The sequence below is a fragment of the Taeniopygia guttata genome, chromosome 1A, assembly GCF_048771995.1.
Source record: "Taeniopygia guttata chromosome 1A, bTaeGut7.mat, whole genome shotgun sequence".
NCBI classification, from domain to species: Eukaryota; Metazoa; Chordata; class Aves; order Passeriformes; family Estrildidae; genus Taeniopygia; species Taeniopygia guttata.
In genome coordinates this window covers 34,086,916-34,108,627 of record NC_133025.1, presented here as the reverse complement: position 1 = coordinate 34,108,627, position 21,712 = coordinate 34,086,916, and the positions used below count along the sequence as shown (strand labels likewise).

General features: G+C 40.1%; 1 protein-coding gene across 3 annotated transcripts in view; it reads left to right on the top strand.

Moving 5' to 3' along the window:
- Positions 1-6,726: 6,726 nt before the first annotated feature.
- The window catches only part of CPM (carboxypeptidase M), a 28,037-nt gene continuing 13,051 nt past the window's right edge, over positions 6,727-21,712 (top strand). The window contains exons 1-2 of one of the 3 annotated variants that reach the window (XM_002189251.7): positions 6,727-6,844; positions 7,014-7,170. In XM_002189251.7, the coding sequence (XP_002189287.4) occupies positions 6,827-6,844; positions 7,014-7,170 (175 nt within the window). In that variant the 5' untranslated portion in view covers positions 6,727-6,826. Of the gene's footprint in view, positions 6,845-7,007; positions 7,171-21,712 lie in introns of those variants that run through there. The other 2 variants (XM_072922956.1, XM_030259484.4) reach the window with 2 other exon arrangements.

Here is a 21,712-nt window from a genome sequence, read left to right as displayed (position 1 = left end):
TCCCATGAAGTTAGGCTTGCATGGGAGCAGTCATGCAAAGAAGAGGCTCAGAAAAGCTATTCCCTCTATGAAAAGAGCAGATCAAGGATCCATAGTTATCCATTAAAAACCCTGTAGGATGAAAAATGATTAAAATTATATTAAAAACAATCAACTACCAAAAAGGTTTTGCAATCTATGCAGTTCATGCAATATTCAGCCTTGCTATCTGTTATGGGGATTTGAATACATGCCTTGAAATGAGGATATCTTTCAAGTTATCTTAATTTAGAGATCTCCTTACCACAGGGTCTCTGAGGAATTAATGTTTTTCTAGTGTATTCTCAAGCTTCCTGTGTGTGAGACTGCCAACAAGGATTAGTAATGCAAATGAGATGAGGCTACTCTTGCTCAAAAACTTGAAATCCTCATTCCCAGTGGAGAATTTTATATTTACACAGCCATATACTAGCAAAATAAAAATGAATATATTGAACCACATTGAAGATTTGTTTCCTTCCCTATCTGGTGCAGGAAATTGTTCCAGCCTGGGGCTTGCTCAGATGTCATTTGGTGCCTGATGACTCTGCTCAAGCCTGCTGTAATGTATGTTGTTTTGAAACATCCATACCAAAGATGTGCCAAGAATGCTAAAGCATCCCTTATCCTATATATCTCCTCTGTGTGTGGGTTTGGCAGGAAAGGTTGCTGAGGGCTGACTTCTAGAGAAGAGTTGTCATAAAAAAACATTTATTTTTTCATGATCTAGTTTAAGTACAAACATTCTAAAGCAAGAAAACACTCAAAAGTATTTGTAGATAAATAACATTGGAAGTTTAATTGTATACAAATTCAGTGAACCAAGACAAAATTAAGGCTTACCTGGTCTTTCTGGCTTCATATCAAACCTTGCCTACTTTTATAGTTTTCTAATAATTCTGCAAAAGATGAACTAGCTTTTGCTGTCAGCAAAACAACCTTCTTTGTCCTGATTTTGGATTTTCTGATTAAGATATTTGTGACCTCAAATAAACTACCTTCTAATACTGAGTATTAAAAAATCCTTGCTGTACAGGTTATGTCTTGATAAGGGCTGCTCTTTAGATAGCTTCCATAGCCACCATGGGAGCAACTTTTCTTTCACTTACAAGCATTTGTGAATAGAAGTTATTTCCAGTGCTCTTTTATGCAGGCTGTTGTGTCTGTAAATACTGTCTGTATCAAGATAACATTAATAAGATTTCTGTCATGACAGTTGTCTTAAAAGGCTCATGTGGCTGGAGGAACTATTCATATATTATCATCATTTTCTATACCAAACAGGCAATGGTATCAGACTAAGGGTAGCAGAGGTTTCCATATCTGTTAGAGAGTTCTCTTTCTCAAATTTCAGTTTAATTGGCATTACAAGACTGTTTGACAAGCACTAATTAATCTATAGTTAAATTCACCATTAATTTTCCCACATCATTAGAGGGGGAGGAGAGTAATAAGCACTTTATGTATCTCTAGGGAACAAGTCATTGCCAGAAGAGAGGCAGAGCACAAGTCTCTCTCTTATGAGCTCAGCTTATTCTTCCCAAGAGACCCTCTTTCAGCCTGTGGCATCCCATATGTACCTCTCCTTAGCCAGCAGTTCACTCTCCCTCTCCAGGAGCCATCTGGCTCTTCTGCTCCCCCAGCAAAGGCCAGTGCCTGTATGGATTGGGCAGCTGAGCCAGGTGAAAACAGGGATTCTTTCGATGGTGTATGTGTGTGTTTGGGTTAGCTTCCAGATGCACCAATTCCCCAATCCTACTGACCACAGAGCTGCTCAAGTGCTCACACTGGCAAAAGGGAGGCAGCAGCGTGTCCTCTCTCAGAGACAGCTCAGTTTTAGGTTACTTTAAGCTGGTTACAAAACCATACCCATATCTTCAGAGAAATGGAGCCTACACAGCCATATGGCTTAATAAATGACAGTCTAACCAGTGCACAGCCCCTATAGATTAACCCAAGAAGTCTTGCCATCTGCTGTCGTTGCGGTCAAACAAGTGGCATCTTTGTTTATTGCACACTAAACATTAATTTTTAAACTGTCAATCAGCACATCTATAGCTATTGTATATCTGGAAAGCTCCCTTTTAATTTCTTTCCCAAAAAAAAAGTTAGTGCAAAACATCATAATATGTACTTTTCACTGATAGGAGATTTCAGTGCACACTGTTCAGTCACTTATCTGTGTAGAGGCCCATTATGCATAAATCAGTGCAGAGAAATAAAGGATTGGTTTATTACACAATGAAATTTTCTAAAAAGGATCCTAATTTCCTGATCCAGAAATGGCACCATTGTTTACTTGAAACAGATATGCTAAATGGCCTGAAGGAATTTTGTTTTTAGGAGACAGACTTGCCATCATTATGAGTAAGAGTGTTGCATTGTTCATGACAATGGCAATTAAAATGTATTTTGATTTGAAGGTAATTAGCAAAATGGCAAAATGCTATTTCAAAGCTTGACAAATTTCCCAAACAGCTAAAGCTGAAATGAGTCCAGTTCTTGGGATAATTTTCAGATTGCTCAAAAGTGTTGCTTAATATCAACAAGAAATCAGCTATGAAGAATCTCTGTAAATTCCATGGTATTAGCTGCAATGCATTTCATATACAAATTAGAAGACCTGACAAGATGCTATGTCAACATCTTAAATCCATCAAATTTTGTTATCCTGAGGTCAGATTAGCTAGATGTTAGTGAGCAGAAAGACTACTGTCAGTCCTTTTCCATATGAACTCACCTGCCAAATCTTCTCAATTACTTTTTCTCAACCACAGTATCTGTAATGCTTCCACCTTCCAGGCCACTCTCACCTCCATGGATGTTCCTCACCTTACTTCTTTTTCTTTATTTCCCTGAGATGCATCTGTGCCTCAACCCTTCTGGCTTTCTCTGTTCTGAGTACCATGCTCTTGCCTACCCAGGGAAATGTAATGCCTCAGGTGCAAAATTAGGTTCTGGTATTCCAAGGATAATTTATTTTCAAATTACATCTAATTCTGTGTGGACTGTTGAAAGGGCAAGTATAAGCCAATTTAAGAGGAGAAAGATAAAGCTGAAAAATGTTACAATTGTATTACAATACCCAAGACACAACACTCAAGACCTTTGTCTTGAATGAGATCATGTTTCCATTTTTCAACCCTGTGTGGAGCAGAACAGACCTGTTCTACCATAGCACATGACAACATGTTGTCATACAGTAGTTCAAAATCTCTGCTGTATGCAGATCGTGCTGTTTGCAAGATAGGATGTGTGAGAGGACTGTCAGGCAGCTGGTTGTGGTTCCAGATTCTCCAGCTGAATCAGTGCTTGTCTGGACAGCTCTAAACAGTACCAGCTGCTAATAGTTCCCCTTGGGATCATTTTCAAATTGCAGATTACAAGACACAGCAGGGCATCCCTTTCTTCCCCAGGGTAATTCATATGCTGGGATGGAGGGGGAGGAGATTTATGAACCAAATATGCTGAGAACTGTCAGCATGATAGAGAAAACTAATTAGATGGTGAATGTTTGAGAGATTTCTGACCCTTTAATGCTTTTTCTTACAGGGAATATATCTTTTGTCATACTAATATCAGCCTGTTAATTTGCCAGTGCAGATGTTATACACCAGAATGGCTTCATTCATGTTTATTCAGGTGATTTGTATCTGGGTTTATGCTAATACAGGACTGTGCTGTCCTATCAAGTTAATGTGTCTGTGTCATCACTTGTATTGAACTCACTTGTCTGGTCCATCTCACTTGAGAAAGCCTTTATCTCGTGATTTTTCCCCAGAGAAATCTGATTGTCAGATCCTTAATGTTACATCAATGTAGAGAACCTGCAGCTGTAGTCTGTACTCCTAGAACATGATTTCAGATGACAGTTTCAATAGCAGTGGTGGTTCTTAAGAACTTAATCTTTGATAGCAACCTCTTTTTTAATTTCTAGTCAAAAGTATTTTGACACTTTAGTTATAATGTGATGCACCTATTTTTTCTTACTGATCTTTGGAAAGTGCAGGAATCCTGCATGAAGGATGACAAAACACTGAATAAGATTTCAAATTCCAAGGCCTCCTCTGTGAATAGCTCTCCAAAGCCGCAAATTTTTCCAGAAGATCCTTTTTGCTGCCGTTACCTATCTCAAGTGCGCCTGTGAAGCGCCAGACTCGGGCTGGTGCCCGGCTCCTTGCGAGAAGAGCCGCTCGTACCCGCTGCTGGCGGCAGGAATTTCTGTGCCCGGCACCAGAGGGCAACGCAGCTGCTCCAGCGCCGCGCCGGGGAGCCCCGGCCCGCTCCCTGCTGGCACAGCGATGCGAAGCTCACATCAAGGCTTGTAGGCTTTTCTCCACAAATCCCACGCTCAAGTGCTAACCTAAATAACCACCCGTTGGATACTTCCGAATGGACGATGCGGAATGACGCTGAGAGGAGAATTATGCTTCTTAAAGCACGAGGAGTTGGCCCCTCTGTGTGTGTCACTGCCCACTGCTGAGAATGACTGCAATCAGTTTTGGACTCACGGTGCCTGATTTGGAGCTACTGATGCTAACGGGAGATTTACTGCTGGTTTAGTTTCATGCAGGATTTGATCTTTGGTACTGACTTTTGCCCACAACTGTGTTTACCAGAATATTACTAGCCCAGGCTGGCTTAAACTGACCTTGTGAAAAGCGAGTCAAGTTTATCTTTGAATTTTGTGCAGGCTGAGGGGGGGAGAAAGGTTTTTGGTTCTGTCACATGTAACTCAAATATTGCCAAACAGGCTGGTTTGTCGTAACTTGCAAGCACCTGGCACAGAAACAATCTATCATTTTGAACACTCCTATATGCAGTAATATGCTCATTTAACCATGACTGTGCTGGCTACATTAGAGGGTGGTGTAATTTCCAAATGAGATAACACTGCATGATTACCTAGCATCAAAGGTGACTTTAGTTATTTCAATGAGGTTAAGTTTTTACACACCTTGTGATTTTTACTGTGTTGCCAACACCCTACTCTGTCTTGAAGTCAGAGTTCTCTGATTTCATGTGATTATCTTGGGAAGGTTTCCAGCTATGCTTGTGTGGGATTACCATCTGAGTGTATTTTCTTCCCTGCTTACTCAAGTAGTGTGTCCAGATCATCATTCAAGGAGCCTATAAATATGTATATGGTAGCCAAATAAATTCAAATATGAAGTTCATATACTTGACTTCTTCCTCCTGCTTTTCTGGAGACACTTTTGCAGTGTAACCCCACAGCTTATTTCCCATTTCACATAGGAGGTAACTATAACCAAAATCAACTATCAACTTTTAATTTTTTTTTTTTTTTTTACAGAATGTAAAGTCTAAGTCTTGCAAGAGTTTTGATTTGTGAATAAGAGAGAGAGGATCTTGTAAAGTTATAAGAGTTAAAATAGGTGGAGTCAGTGTATGGGAGAAAGGCTATGGGTCTGTCCCCTTGCTCAGAAAACCATGCTGGGAGGAACCCAATTCACAGAAATATAACATTACACATATCTTCTAATCAAGTAGCCTCATAATTTGCATACATCCCTTGTTGTATGTTATATATGATTCGGAAGTCCCTCCCATGAACTAAGAGGGGTCTGGATGTAGACATCTTGCATTTTTAGATATATATGCCTCTGGTACATTGGGATACTACAGATAGTTGCATTAAAATATAGTTTCAAACCTTTTTTCTTAAAACATCATGGTAAAAAAAAAATGGTAGTTTTAAATTCAACAGTAACTTTTTGCTTTACAAGAACTTTTGTTAAATGTAGTGTCTTCTATTTGGAATACAGGACTTATTATTTGAGATTGGCTCATAGGTTCATTTCCTTTTAACATCCTTTTCTCACATTAACTAGCACAGTAAATTTCAGAAGAAAGCAGACAAAATCCCACTGGTGCTTATAACTTTTTTCTCAGTAAAATTATACAGAATTTACAAGTAGCTTATTCTAATACTCAGCTATATCCACATTCATATTTTAAAATAAATGCAGACACTATCCTATTTTTTTTTTGCTGGAATTCAGTTTAACTTTCTTTCTCTTAGTTCTTTTCAATCATCAAGACAACAAAAGGTGATGAAAAAGCCTTTGTGGTGAATCCCAAGACCAAGATATCCCCAAGGCAATGTGGTTAGTGCAGAACCAAGAAAAGAACTTAATTCTGTAGATAGAATCCAGTCCTTTTAGTAAGTGAACACAGGCCTATTAAAAACTCATCTTCAGACAAAAAAGCCAAAGCAAAAATAGCGCTAGGTAGAGATTTTGTTGGATTTGCAGATAAATTCTCTCACGGCTCATGCATCAGGCTTTGTCTCTGAGCCCCCAGGTGCTGCCGTCCTGATCACACGCCACGACCACACAGAAGCCGAGGAGGAACTTGGTTTTTATTCAACACCCTCTCTTGTGAATCAACACAACACCAAAAGTCAAAAAGTGAACGTTCGCACCCCTCTCCGGTTTCTTTGAGTTTTTTTCATCCCTGCAGACACGCTCACTCCCTGCGGTAAGAAAAACGAGGAGAATCCAGCAGGCACTGATGGGGAGCGGGCTGCGCCGCACGGGGCCGTGCCCCGCGCAGGTGGGAACCTCCGGCCAGGCGGGGCGGGGCGGGGCGGAGGGAGGGGACGGGGACGAGGGGAGGGCACGGACGGTGTCCGCGGCCGTGCCGGGGCCCCGACCCCTGGGCGGGCCGGGGGAGCTGAGTGGATGGGGCCCGCGTCAGTCAGGGCAGGGCGCGGCCGCGGGCGGTGGCGGTGGCGGTGGCGGCGCCCGCCCGGCGCGGGCGGCAGTGGCGGAGCGGCGGCGGCAGCATGCGGGCGGCGGCCGCGGTACGGCAGGGCACGGCACGGCACGGCATGGCATGGCACGGCAGGGCAGGGCGGGGGAGAGACGGGGCGACAGGCAGAGAGGGAAGGAGGGTGGACTCTCCGCGGGCTGGCCGCTGCCGCCGCCGCACGGCGACAAGCCCGCGGAGGAGCTTCATCTGTTTCGTTCTAGGACGTGGTGGGCATCCTCATCCTCTGCCTGGCTTCTGCGCCGGCCGCGCTGGACTTTAAGTACCACCACAGCGAGGAGCTGGAGGAGTACCTGAGGGGGGTGCATGCCGCGTACCCCTCCCTCACCCACTTGCACAGCATCGGGCGCTCGGTGGAAGGTAAGGGCGGTGGGACGAGGGGAGGGAAGGCTTTTTGTTCTAATTAAATCGGGGCAGGTGTGGGTGAAGGTGGCTTTTCGTGGACGCTTGCTGGCGGCGGGGCTGCTCTAACAAACCTCTCTGAAGTTTCGTCTTCCTCTTGCTTAAGCGTGAATAACACACTCTGGCTGAAGCATCAAACGTGTCATCAGGGTAAAAGTTCTCCCAACACTTACGTTTCTGAGAACTGGAAACGTCCTGAGTGGCAATTTCAGAAATAGGGCTGTCTCTATGAAGCCTAGAATATACGGGACCCCTTTGCCAAGTGCCCATTCTGGGTGGGACTATAATTAAAGACGTGTGTTTTCTAACTTGTGGTTGTCTTAAAAATACCTCTGATACAAGGTCCTGTGCTGTAGATGAAGACTAGGATTTCGGTCTCAAATGTTACAGAAAACGTACTGAAATCAGCAATCACCTTTCTGACCTTATATTGATATTTTGATTTATCTCCCTATGATTGGTACATTCTTACCATACATTTGGGGAGAAGTGGCTAATTTTTCAAAAGAGATTTGGAAGATTAATGTTTAGTTGCATATGGACTTTAATGTACATCTGTTTAATTCTAAGAAAACAAACAAACAACAAAACCCTAAACTGCTTTATTAGATTTCAGTTTAAGAAATGAAATCATTCTGAGAAGAGCTATAAAACCAGATAGAAAATCCATTCTTTAGAAACATCATCTGTTCCTCTAATCCCATTTCATACCACTGGAAGGAGACATTTATAGCATCTATTATCAAATTCACACTTGTGATTAAAAAAATAAAAATCTGTATTCTTCTTGATAGATGATCATGAAGACATTTTCATGCCTTCTTGCTTGTTTTACCATGTATCTCAAAGTAGACAAGGAATCTTAAAGTTATTTAAACTGTGTTGGTTTTGGTTTCATCAAAGGCAGAATTAGATTGGATTATGTTATTCATCCATGCAAGAGGTCAGTTCCTGTAAGTACAGTTTCTTCCAGTGCAATTACTAGCAATTACCCACATCCTCATTTTCATACCTTTAGAGAACTTAACCAACATTCTGATGATAGGACTAGATTATGACTTTTCTGCCAGAAACTCAGCTGGCTTATCTTTGTGCGGGTAGGCAAAAACCTTTCATCCAACCTGAGAGATTGGAATTTTGACTTTTACATATCTAGATACTTGAAAGCTGATAACATGAGGTGTTCAACTTGTCTGAGTTCTACTAGCATGAAAACTGGAAAATCATCATCTCTTGGTTGTGATTGAGCAATGCATTGAAACATCATTCAGATTTTGATATATTGCCTTCTTCTTTGCCAAACTCTAAGAAGATAAAATGGCAGTGAAAAATGTTTAGTCCTCCTCTATTTTTTCATTTTTTCCTAAATGTTAAAGGATTTCTACCTTGGTTGAGAAATGAGCCTTCAGGGTCACCTGGAATATGGCAGGGGACAGTACTGAATTAGGATCTAATTTGGGGGGTCTTTTTTGCTCATACTAAAATTAGGTTTTATGACAGCAGTGGTTATAGAATTTTGGTGAAAATTAAGTTTCAGTTTTGGTCCATGGGTTGAAGTTCTGTTTGTCTATTCTCAGTTAAGCTGATGCAAACGAGACTGTGCGTGCACATGCTTGTATGAGTTTACTAGTGTTGTCCTCCTGCCAATTAGCTAAACCATGATAGCAAAATGTACTTCTTGATGATGAGAAACAGAAATTAAGTACTATAAAACTGAGATAAATGTGATGTAGTAAGTTGATACTCCTGATATGAAAATTCTTGAGGATGAATACAATAACCCATGGATCAAAGTAATACCTATAAAGTCAACAAACATTTTACTATTATCATGAATGGCTATTGTTCCCATGTTATTCGTTAATCTATGTTTTACTCCAATTTTATCTAATAATCTAGTATTTAATATGCCATCTAGACTTGGATTATGAAGAATGTGAAGTAAAGACTTGACTTTTGGTCAGTGTGTGCAGATTCAGAGCTCTGTAAGGATATGAAAATCCAGCTCTTAGGAGTTGTGGAGGGTGATAGGGACCTGTGTATTACCATTTCATAAAGTGATCCTATGTAGTTCTTTAAGAGAAGTATCTAAACACTCTTCATGTCAGAAGGCTCACCTGCTTCAGGCAGATCATAAAGTAATTTGGGTCTGGAGGCTATCTAGTCTGAGCATCTCTTCAAAGCCAGGCTCACCTGAAAGTTAATTATGATGCTCAGGGCCCTCTCCTCTCTACTTCTGAATATCTGCAAGGGTGGAGGTTCTACAGAGTCTCTAGGTACCTGAGCCACTTTGCAGCCCTTAGGCTGCACAGCTGCAGCCCAGCCAGTCTGCAGTCTGTACCTGCATGGGGTTGTTTTCTTGAGTTGATTATCCAAACAGGGGGTTCTTTTTTTCCAGGTGCAGGATTTTGCATTTATCTTGGTCAAACTATATCAGTTTGTTGTCAAGAAATTCCTTCAGATTACCAGGGCCCTCTGAATGGCAGCCCTGACCAAGATGAAGATATTAAACAGCATCAGCCCCATTACTGACCCTTAAGGAACACTGCTAATAATATTCTGTCTCTTGAACCATCAGTTCAGTCTAGTCAGCTTCTGACCTTACTGTAGTCTATTCCTCTAATCCACATGTTCCCAGCTTGTTTACAAAGACAGCATGAGGGTGACAGGAGCTCAGGCTGCTCAGGGTGCATCCTCAGAGATATTCAAAAGCTGTCTGAACACAGTCCTGGGCAGCTGGCTCTAGGTGGCCCTGCTTAAGGAGGGGAGCTGGACAAAGTGACCTCCGTAAGTCCCATGCAACTCCTGAATCTATGATTCTGTTGAAAGCCTTGCTAAGGTCAAGACTAAGGAAATAGGATGCTTTGCTCCCTCTCACTGAGTCAGTAATTTCTGCATAAAACTCAAACGGTCAAGTGTGATTTGTTGTGGATAAATTTGAGGTGAGATTTACATAGTATATTTGTTTGATGCATGTAAGCTGTAAGAGCAGTGTGCACAGCAGAATCTGTACCAAGATCCTCAATGGAAAACAAATGGAAAGATGCTCAATTTGTTTTGTGGTGGTTTACATCACCATATAGAAATTCCCCCCTGCCAGGTTACTAGGAGCATCTCTGCCAAATTACTGAAAACAATGCATTCTAGACTGGCAAAGGCCTGTTCAGTCTCCAGATTTGATTTGGAAGCTATGATATTTAATTATGTATCTCATCTGCTGCCCTTTTTTCTTAAATTAGGGGAGAAAGGAGCTTAAAAGATGTAGCTTATTAGCTGAGAAAACCGAGTGTTACCTTTTGGTCTAATTTAGTAGGTATCCTCACAGCTCTCAAGATTTATAGGTAATTTGGTCTGTGAGAAATACAGTGTGATACAGTCTTAGCAGCAGGTAGGCGGAGATGTATGATGGCCCCGAAAATACCTTAATTCTTTTATGTTGTTTCAGGTGTGTTGTTGAATAAAGTTATAAAAGCTTTTTATTGGGAGTTCAATATTCTGATATGTCCAATATCCAACCTCAGAACAGGATGTGCACTCTATAAATAGAGGAATCTGCAGAGCTGCATCAGTCTGGGATGTGAGAATGGGACCTGGTAAAATAATATTAACCCATCCTGCCTGATGCCACCCCAGTGGAAAACAGCCTGACTCTTCAGCAAGCAAATCTTAGAGTGCATTACCAAAAGGAAAAGAGTCAATGTATGCGTATGATCTGTGACTTTTCATTGTTCAAGATACAGTGTTGTTGTTACTATTTGAAAAGAAAATTAGGGTGGTGGGAAGCTGACTTAAGGATTGTAATAGAATTGATGACCTCCTTTAAGAGGACAAAAACAGCCAGGTATTGGAAGAATGGAGTAACTTTTGTAGTAGATCCACACTCGAAAAAGCCTTTTCAGGTACACTCTGGATTGAGATAAAGTGATAGCATGCTAATTACAGCTTGGTTTAGATCTAGGTTTTCTGGAGGCCAGTCTACATTTTTAGAATTCCAGTCAACTTGGGACAGTTGTAAACATCCTCAGGCCAGATTCTGCTCACTGAGGGAAAGGTTGTGTATGGTTAAAGTACCCCTGTCTTTACCTAGTGAAGTTTCAAAATTGACTTTATATAGTAGTATACCTTTGGCAGATTTTGTTACTGGAGAGACAAAAACTAAAACAAATTGACCACATTTTGTTCTGGTTCCACTAGAAATTCACAGAAATACCTTGCAAAATAGCTGTCCTGAAAGCTTCTTTGGTTGAGAATTATGTGGCTTAGTCATCTAATTTTGATGCTTAGTGAACACCAATATTCAGTTGCTCTCTCTGTTGCCCTTGGTTGGATACATCCATTAATCTTAAACACTTTGCTAACTTTGGGGGAAATTTTTTGGTTTTGTTTTTAAGTAGTGAGTCTTGCTTATTAGCATTTTGCTATCCCTGCTCTGTAAACAGGAGAGGCTGAAATGTGCAGGGGGTATGTGCGTGGTTGCTGTGGGTTTTACAGTTTGTGCGGGACTTGCCCGTGGCTGCGTGAAGGGACTGTGCTATGGACTCCAGGGAAGGTGTGCTCAGCAGGGCTCCCAGCAGGCCAGGTTTGTCTGTGACAAGGTGCCTGTTGGAGAGCTTTGTCTCCTTCCTGCCTGCATTCATGTGTTTTTCCCCTTGGAAAACCGGAGGAATGAGCATGGCCAGGTTTCCATCTGATAAGCAGCTGTGACTTCAGCCAAAGGGCATGCTAGGGATTAGCACTACCCAGCTCAGGTAGTGCTGGGTGCAACATGTACCTGGTAATACAGTCAATAGAAAACCTAGGCAATTAACCTGTCCATCATTCCTCACCAGCATCAGTGGAATGTGTGCCCAAGGTGTGCCAGAGGTCAGCTTAGACCTCCTGACTCATCTGATACAGTGTGATTGATACCTATAGGCATTTATGGATGGCTGATACCTTTAGGTATTTATGGGTGGCTGTTGAACAAGGCAGTACTAATATAAGGTTCACTGCTCTTCTGTGAAAATATTTCATAATAAAAGGCCAGGTATTGTACTTGTCTCATCTACACATAAATAGTCTGTATGTAGCTGGGAACTCATTTTAAGTAATTTATTGTGACATAGTATGGAAGAAGCCTGAGTTACTACCATCAATAGTAAAATGCATTGTAAATTTTAATGAATTTACATTACAGACTTTTTATATTCTGGATGTTTTTACTTTGTTTAAAGTACTAGAAAACAAGTTTTACTGCTGGAGAAAACAAAGTTGAAATACTTTACCCATAAAATGTATTCCACTGGAATTATTATTGGGTTGGCTATGGGGTTCTGCAGTGCATTAAAATAGAATGAGAAGGTTTTATATACCCCACTGTACTTCAAGTTAAGTTTCTTGGTGTTATCTGTTATTAAATGCTAGTACCAGTGTTTTTAAAAGTAGGAAGAAAAATGAAAGGTGACAGAATTCTTGTTGTCTTTAAAATAAGCAAATTACCTAGATGAAAATCCATAGAAAATCTTTTGCCTTTAAAGAATATATTGCAGTTACATTTTCTGTGGTTACATTATGTGAGGTATATTTGTGTGGAAGATTGTTACCTTAGGTTTGTTCCATTTGACTGCTACAGATGACTTTCCTCCTGTCTCCAGTCCTTGATAATGTTTCTTCTTCCCATCCCTCCTCCTTATCCCCACCCCACAGATTTCCTTACAGGCTCGTCATGAAAGCATGGTGTGTATAGATGATATAAGCATTGAGGTTTCTCAAAGTTTGTTTTTAGAAACAAGAATGAATGAAACATTTTCCACTCTGAGGACCCCATGATGCATATCATACTAAAATTGCTAGACGCCAGTCCAGAGTTCCATGTGAAAATGGGCATTCTAAAACTTATTGTAGTAGTTAAATTCTTATCCATGCTTGCTCACCTCTGAATTTTTTCCTGTTGTGCATCGCTTGCTCTTTTTCCATTCTTTCCTCATAACCATCTGTTTTCTAGTCTGACAGTCTGTGAGGCATATAAATGTATGTTAACAAGATTCTAAGTAGATTTACATGTTCATATAATTATTGAAAAAGTGTTTGGATTTACAGATGGGCTTGATACTAATGGCCTTGTAAACTCTATTTGCAGCACATTATGTCAGTCACTGTGATGGGAAGGGGAAATAAAACAGAAACAGAGTACTGGTTCCTTCATGGTTTATCTAGTGAAAGCTAAATCGTGACTTTAAAAACAAGAAGTATTAACTTATATTCTTGAGTGTTCAGCTCCCAACTGAGCTTTGCTCTAAATAATGTGTTTAAATAGAAGTTGCCATTACTATATTAGCTTTAAATTCTATTTGTCGTTAGGACAAATAAAGCTAAAAATTCTTTAAATGCTGAAATATAGATTCATATATTATCTGACTGCATCCTCTCACAGTTTGACTCTTGTGATGTGACACAAGTAGTTTGTGGGCAATCAGTCCTCTTATAGCCACATACTAAGATTTTATCTGATGATAACAAGACTTAACTTTTCTTTCCTGTCAGTATAACTATGCTTTTTACATGAATAATTTATAAAAAGCATGTCATTTGGTCAGCATCAGATGTTTAAAAGATTGATAAGCTTAGACATTACTCTCGGAGACACAGTCACTGAGTCTGAGCACATTCCTATTCTCCTGCAGTAAAAGTATAATTATTTGCTTAGTCTTCTATTCTTTACACTTGCTGTGACTTGGTCAGTCATTTTTGTCCTGCCTTCCATGATCTCTCCTATTTAAATACACATCTTTCAGAAAATTTTGGAGGAAAGTTAGTTCATTTGTCTTTTTTTTTTCCCCTGTGGAACATACTGTATCAGAGATTTCTGTCCCAGTTTAAATAAATAAATAAATAAAGTGTGAGGGGAACCTATCCTAGCAACATAGATCAAACATTTCTTATATATAAACTGTTATCTTGTACTGAAGTTTCAATGCTGTAACTTCAAAATGAAAAGATCTGATCTGTTTAGAAATAGTACACTGTTCACATGAGTAGCATTTATTTAGAATCAGCCTTGTGGGAAATAAAATCTCTGTTCTCCTGCTTCCTCTCTGTCTTTTGCTTTGTAGTTGTCTGGTTGCAGCATATATTTGTCAACCTTTTTTTCAGAACAATAAAGGTCTTAAGGCTGCAGCCATCCTGTTTCCCATCAGTGAGACTTTGCAGCTTTCTGTGTTTGTTTAGAAATCGGCAGGATTGACTCCTGGATATTGTAATTCACACTGGTGAAGTTAGCAATGCTCTGGAGATCATGTAACATAGAATCAGCAATTACAGCTGGTGGATGCAGTATCCATATCCTTTCCTGGTGCTGAGGAAGTAAATGTGTGACAGATTTTATGTTTGGGGTTTTGTTTGTTTTAAAACTAACTAAAATACAGAGCTCAGGGTACTAACATGGTGCACGATAGACATAAATAAATGTTTTTTCCCCCTCACTCCTTGTAGGATTCTGCATTCTGGAACATTGTGCATACATTTTTAGCCCTGTAAATGAAATGTGATCCTAATCACAAACTTACTTAAAGACATAAAACTCTTATCTTGTGCCTCAGTTTTACCCAGATGGCCAATTTGTCTGCATTCTCCTCTTAGCTTGAGGAGAACTTAGTAATACATCCCTCCTATCCCACCTCAGACAATGAGACTTTTTAGTAGAAAAGTATTTCTAGTAGCTTTCCATTTACTCCCAAAAAAAGAAGAGCAGTGTGCCCTGCATCCCTTCTACCCAGCTTTTCTGCCTAGGACCTCTGGCTGTAGATCTTTGAAGGAACCAGTCTTATTTTCACAGGGCTACCTTATTAAAGGTTTGCTGTGTGTAGCTATGGCATGTTGTGTTCACATAAGTACATGGAGCCCTACTTATAATACATTAATTAATTGTTTGCAAGACTTCTTACAGTGAAGCATTTGTTCGTTAGACAGTTGTTCTGCACGTGTTTTTGTGTAGAAGAGAGATCTAGATTGATTTTAGGGCTGGGTTTTTTTTTAATGAAAAAAGCGAATGTGCATGTGATTTCTAAACTTTCTGAAAGTTCTGCTTTTTAAGAAGTGGACATAGAAAAAGATAATACATAGGACTGTCTGTAGATCTCTTCCCCTCTCAGCTGAGAGAATACCCTCCTTGTAAAACTGTTCACTCTTATAAGCTGTGCAGTGGCTCAAATGTGAGAAAGAGGGTAGAGGATGTTTCTAAGCCCATGATTCTGCAGTTTGATATCTAGGACTGACTTGTTGTTATGGGAAAGGTCAGACCATGGCAGTCAGAGTAACTTAATTAAATTACTGTAGCTGCTATGTAACATGCTGAGCTCACAGTGGATTTAGGACAGTTGAGTTACATTTCCTGTTTGTCCCTAGCCAGTGTGTTCTACATCCATGGTCTTGCAGTTACCTGGGGCATTTAAACAGAGCTTGAGCACATCTGAAAAAGTAACTTTTATCCTAAATCTAAAATAAAAGCAAATTCTGTTCTCAATAAGAAATTTAGTCCTACTGTATTCATTATTCTGTTTTCCAAAGAGCAGCTAGAGAAAATTATGGGAATAAGGTAGGCACAGACACCTTCCCTGCTATGCACTTCAAGCAATGTGCAACCAGGATGATTCTGATGAAGCACATTTCCTGATCCTAAAGTGTGCCTAGGGTACAGAACTTGCTTTGATATGCAATTGCATTAGGCTGCTCTCAAAATCCCAAGAATAAACAAACAAGAGGCCATCAGAACATGTTCGTTCAACTAAGGACCCAATTATTCTACTTGTCAGTAGTAACACAGCCTGATTCTTAGTTGTTTCCTTGTGCCTTTGTTACCTTTCCTGAAAGCCAGTTGCTAGTGTTTCTAGAGACATTTTGTTACCTGTTTTAGGAGAGAATCTGGAAACACTGGTCAGACTAATGTAGTTTGTTAATTAAACCAGAAACAGATGATCATGGCAGAGACTGGATTATTTTTAAAAAATTAATCTAGTCTCCATTTTTCCCCTTTATTGAGTTAAAAAAAGAAAAGGTGGGGGGAGGAGCTACTCAGTATCTGGATTTGTAGGAGTCTGCTTGTCAGCGTTGAGATGTGTATGGTTTTGAGCTTCCTATTCTTGAGGCAAACACAATGTTTGAGATCTGACAAGGATTTTTACTGGACAGGTGTAACAAGTCTCTTGGTGAGGTACTTAAGTGAACTCAAATCCTTAAAGTGCACCAGTAACTTCTCAGCCACGTTTGGACCACAACCTGTAGTGGTTGAACAGGTCCTCTGTAACTTCAAGTGGCAGAAATGGTTCCACATCCTCTGCCTCTGGTGGTAAAAATGTAGTCTAAACAAAACTATTGAATCTGGATAAATTACACTTTAAAACAAACAACCCCTGTTCCTAATGGCTGGCTTGTGTTACAAGCAATCATTTTATTCGTAATGATCCAATGGTATTGCTGTGAATGGGTAATAATTATTACTTTCATGTATACAATAGCTTTTCTGAAAATTACTAGGTGCATACCAGTTTCACAGCTTTCTCAGAAAATAAAGTACACCTTTTTAGAAATAGATTTAAAAACCCTGTGGTGATAGAAACAAGAGTTGGTGAAAAGAGAAAAATAATCTATTTGGTTTCTGGGTGTAAATATGAAACCGGTCAGTGTAAATACTAGAAAAAGCCTGCTCAGACTATTTCTATATGACTGTGGTGTTCTCATCTTCTTAGTGAGCAGTACTGAATAAGGTTAGTATATCTTAATTTAAAACCAATATTCCCTCTGGGTTGTTTTTCTTTGGCTTTTACAAATTTATTTTTATTTCTTGATTTTTGTTCAAATAACCTGTAAGGTACTATTGTAGAGACAGTGCTCTGCATTGGCAATTTTTCATGGTTTTTTATATAAAGAGTGTGTTCAACTTGATTATGAGAACTGGAAATGGTACAGTGATGACTCACATTTACATATTTACATATACAGCAACAAAGGGTTGCTGTTCTCATAAGATCCAAGTCTTGTGAAAGCGTCCATAGCAGCTATAGATGTCCCAATCAACCAAAGATTTAGTTAAACGTTTGGGAAGATTAGCAATCATGTGAACCATTAATTGTTTTGATTCCCTTCCCTTCTCAAGTGCTTTGGATACAAATAAACAGTATCTAGTGATTTTTAGAGTCGTTGTTTATTCCATCAGTTCTGTTTCTATGGTGCTGACTCTAATTTAGAGTGACTGCTGTAATCTCTTGGAGTAGATAGGAGCTGATTAAACAGTGGGAAATTGATACTTCTATTTACTTTTTGCCTAGAGAGCGTGCCCTATATCTGTAATAGGGGATCTGTGGGAAGAGGACAGAAGTATTAAGTTTGGCAGTGAGTGACCACATAGTGACTCAGTGGCTGTAGCCACTGACAAATAATAAACCTGTAGCCAAATATTACCTTGGGTGCTTTTGGCTTTTTTTCTGCTTACCTAAGCACCATGGTGAATATTGCCAGATATGCCTGGTTGATGTATGTGATTGGTCTGTATCTCTTTATTCTTTACAATACCTTGAAGACTTTCTTGTATTTAAAGTGTCCTAGCTCTTCTTGTCATATCAACTTTGTTCATTACTAATGCCAGTGCTACTACAGGCCAAGTCTTTAGATAATCCATTCTGTCTCAATTGACCATGGTATAACTGAAAATAAGGAAAAATGCTCACAAAAGAATTTGAGGTACAGTTGTTCTTACAGATGTTTGTCTGATCTCAGCTTCAGGTACGTTGCTTGTTTTGGCAGTGTTTTACTCAGTCTGGCTAGATTAAGATCATGTATTTGTTCATGTTTGTAAAGCAATACTGCTACATCAGTCATTCTGATTAAGCATTTCTGGTTATACAAATAATGTACTGGTACTTCAAATTCTCTTAGAATCTCAATCAAGCCATGTGTGGTTTTGGGCAGTGCCCTTGCAGAATAAAAGTACGAAAACGGCTTTAGATTTTTCCAGCTTGAATTGGTAATGACAAATCAGAGTACCTCCGGGCAAGGGTGCTGCTGATGGTAGTTTAGCAAAAGAAATTACTCTTGAAGTCCTTCATTAGTTGTAGTAGTGTTTTGCTGGAAGACAATATTGCCCTGAGGAGACTCATCTGCCTGGAGAAGAGAAGGCTTAGGGTGGAATCCTATCACGGAATTTGAGTACTTGAAGAGTGGCTGTAAAGAGGATGAATCCTCTCTCTCCACAAGGAGCCATGTGGAAAAAAAAGCAAGAGACAACGAGTACAAGTGGCACTATGAGAGGTTTCATCTCAATATATGAAAATTTTATACAGTGAGAATCATTCACTGGAACCACCTCCCCAGAAATGAGGTAGAGTCCTCCCCACTGGAGGTTTTAAAGATGCAATTGAACAGAGTACAAAATAGTCTTATCTAGGTTTCCTTTCCCATGTAGGGTTGGACCAGATGATCTCTTGAGGTTCCTTCTGACCTGGGATGTTCAATGGTTCTGAGACTGGTTCTTTGAATTGCTCTGGGACCTTGCATTCTCATGAGAGTGAATCTCTCTTCCCTTCCTCTCTATCCTGCACCTTTCTAGGTAGGGGCTGCCACAACACAGATCAGCATTACTGCAGTTCCTACCCATGAAGCCAGTGTGCAACTCATGGCCAGCCCAGGAGGACTGTAGTCAGTCTATTGCTTTTTCTTGGTCAAAGTGGTCCTCCCTGCAAACTCTTGAATCAGTACTCTAGCCTGACTGGTACTGACAGTGAGTCTGAGCCATTCCCCATTTCACTTCATTTCCTAGCCATAACTTCCTTTGAAATTATGAGTTTTTCATAAATGAAGCTGTAAAGAACAAAGTGAAGAAAAGGATATATAAAATCCAGAACAAAACCAAGGATCTAAATCCAGACTCTAACATCTACAAGTGGATTTGGTTTCTTTCCCACTAGATCTGGAGATCAGTTTCAATTCTTCATTTTAATTACCAGGTTTTGTACATCTGTTAAGAATACTGACACTATGTTGTGAACTAGTGGCAATGATAGAAAACTTTTTATAAAGTTAAAAAAGCTTCACATTCTACTAGAAGCTGTGTGGTCTGGCTCTGCTCCAATACAAGTCTCGTTACTTGTCCTGAGACGCACAGTTAGAAACACACGTTTGTCTTCATCACTTGAAATATAGTCCACTAATTAGTTGACGTCAGTTTTGGTTTGGCAATTTGGCAGTGAGAAATAGCTTTTCAAAGCATGAGAGGAAGCTTAGCTGCTCCCTTCAGGTACCAAACCAGAGTTATCTAGGCTTTGCTAATTAAAGGAAACCATCCATATGCTGAATCTTTTTACATGCAGTTAATTACAGCCGTATGGAAAGAAATCTTACATCATCCCTCACAGATACACTATCCAGTACTGCAGGCTGAGCAGACCCAGAAATGTATTTTAATTGTTAATGGAAGGTTTAGTACTTCTTACAAGCTGGAAATGCCAGGAAATAATTGGTATCTCAGTTCATGGGTGTGTTTATCGTGTAGATGGCCCTCACACAAACTCTAAACAGTCTGAACACTAATGCAGGAAAGACCAATTTACATCAGTACATAATGTTAGTCTATACTTAGCTCTTCCTTGTGTTTCCCATGAGTGCAATAAACAGTGAGAACAGCAGGAACGAGTACTGCTGATGGAAAGACACTGGAATTATTATCTTTAAATTTGGTATCAGAATTTGTAGAAAATCTTAAATGATGTAAATATCAAGAGCACTTTTTCTCTACCTGGACTCTTTGCTTGAGTCTGTAAGATGAGCTGCACGTTGTAGGTTTGCAGCAGCCACCTTCAGGTTTGGGCCATGGTGGAAAGGCTGCAGTCGCTGCTGTAAGCAGGTGTGTTCCTCTTGGTGCAGAAGTCCACATGGCAACTGACACCAAGGAGGGATGTCTGAACTTGCTTTCCAATAGAGGGAATGAGAGCTGGGAAGCAAGGCTTAGAGGATGTAAGGACGAAAAAATCATAGGAACATTCTGGAAGGACTTCCTTGGTAATTCATTGCAAGTTGCCCCAGGATACAGCTATAGAGAGAATGACACATTGCAGAGTTGGAAAGTAAGTTGAGGTTGTTGTCCACACTTGATTATGAATAACAGTTTTTTTACTGCTAGGATTGTTTTCAGTTCCAAACATATGCTACTGCAGCAAGACTTGTCATCTCTTTTCACAGAGCTGCAGGATGGTTGAGATTAGAGGGGACCTCTGGAGGTTTTAGAAGGCAGGAGTGCTAGGGTGAGATGATCTGTGTGTTCTCTTTCTTTCCTTTTTGAAGAATGTGATTAAAAACTAGTATCTTTGGGTTCTCCACTGTGCAACTTGTCAAGGCTTACAGAAATCATGCTTTTTCTTTTTTTTAATGAAACAGTGGCTCTACATACAGCAAGGCCAAATAACTAGCTTTCTTACCAAATCAGTTGTCACAAAATTACTTTTAAAATATGGATTGCTTGCTCACATTGTCCTTTAATGAAAGAGTCAGTAGCATCATCTCACAGTTTTGTGTATAGCATTGTTACAGGGGTTGAACACCTGTGTCTTCAAGAGCAGCTGTAAAACCAGGGATACTGAGATCAGTCTTGGTTGAATCTGTCAGCTCTCAGCACTGTCTTGCCGCTTCTTGATCCTAAGACTCTGATTCTCTTAACTGAGAATTTAGTTTGGCAACCACTGTCTTCAGTTTTAACTCTCTTGCAACTGTTTCAGTGCATCTTGCAGTCCTCTTCAAGTTTTTCCTTCCATTGCTGAAGTCATGACCCTTGTGGTATAGCTGCTGTGAATCAGTTGCATAGCTAGAAAAGAAAACAAAAATCCTGTGGCATGTGCATAACTACAGTGGCCATGCCTTATGCTCCAGAGTTTGTTTACTGCAGATTTGGTGATCCACAAAGATTTAGGAAATAAGGCTTTTTATAGTACTGCATATAGCAGTTCCTATATTCTATCTTTCCTGCAAGTAGCAGTAGTGGCTGGGCTCCTCTAAGAGAGGTCGTGGGTCCCAGCAAGACCTGTGTGGAGCTGGGGACAGCTGCCACACTTGCCAGGTCTGGGCATTAGCAATTTATAGCTTGTCACTGCTATTATCAAGTAACCGGTCCAGTTTCATTGCTGCCATCTACTGAAACTTGAGTTTTCCACCTCACTGAGCAGACTAGTGGGAAGCACAGATTTGCAGATGAGGTCTGAAATGCCACAGTATCACTAAAATTAATAACAAAAAAATCTTCTCTCCTCTCCCTCTCCCCCCTGCTTAAATGTGGACTTCCAAAAAATGTTTATTTTGATTCTTAAAGTTCATCTTCTTGTGTAGCTTTAGTGGTCCTAACTAATACTCTTTCTGCAGCTATTAATTCTTTCCCCGCTGATATATTTGAAATATGTCTCTGATACAGCTCTTCCTGGTACCTCCTGTTTTCTGAGTAGTAATGCATGCATGTGTTTACCTTTTTGGAGTTGTCTTTAGTACA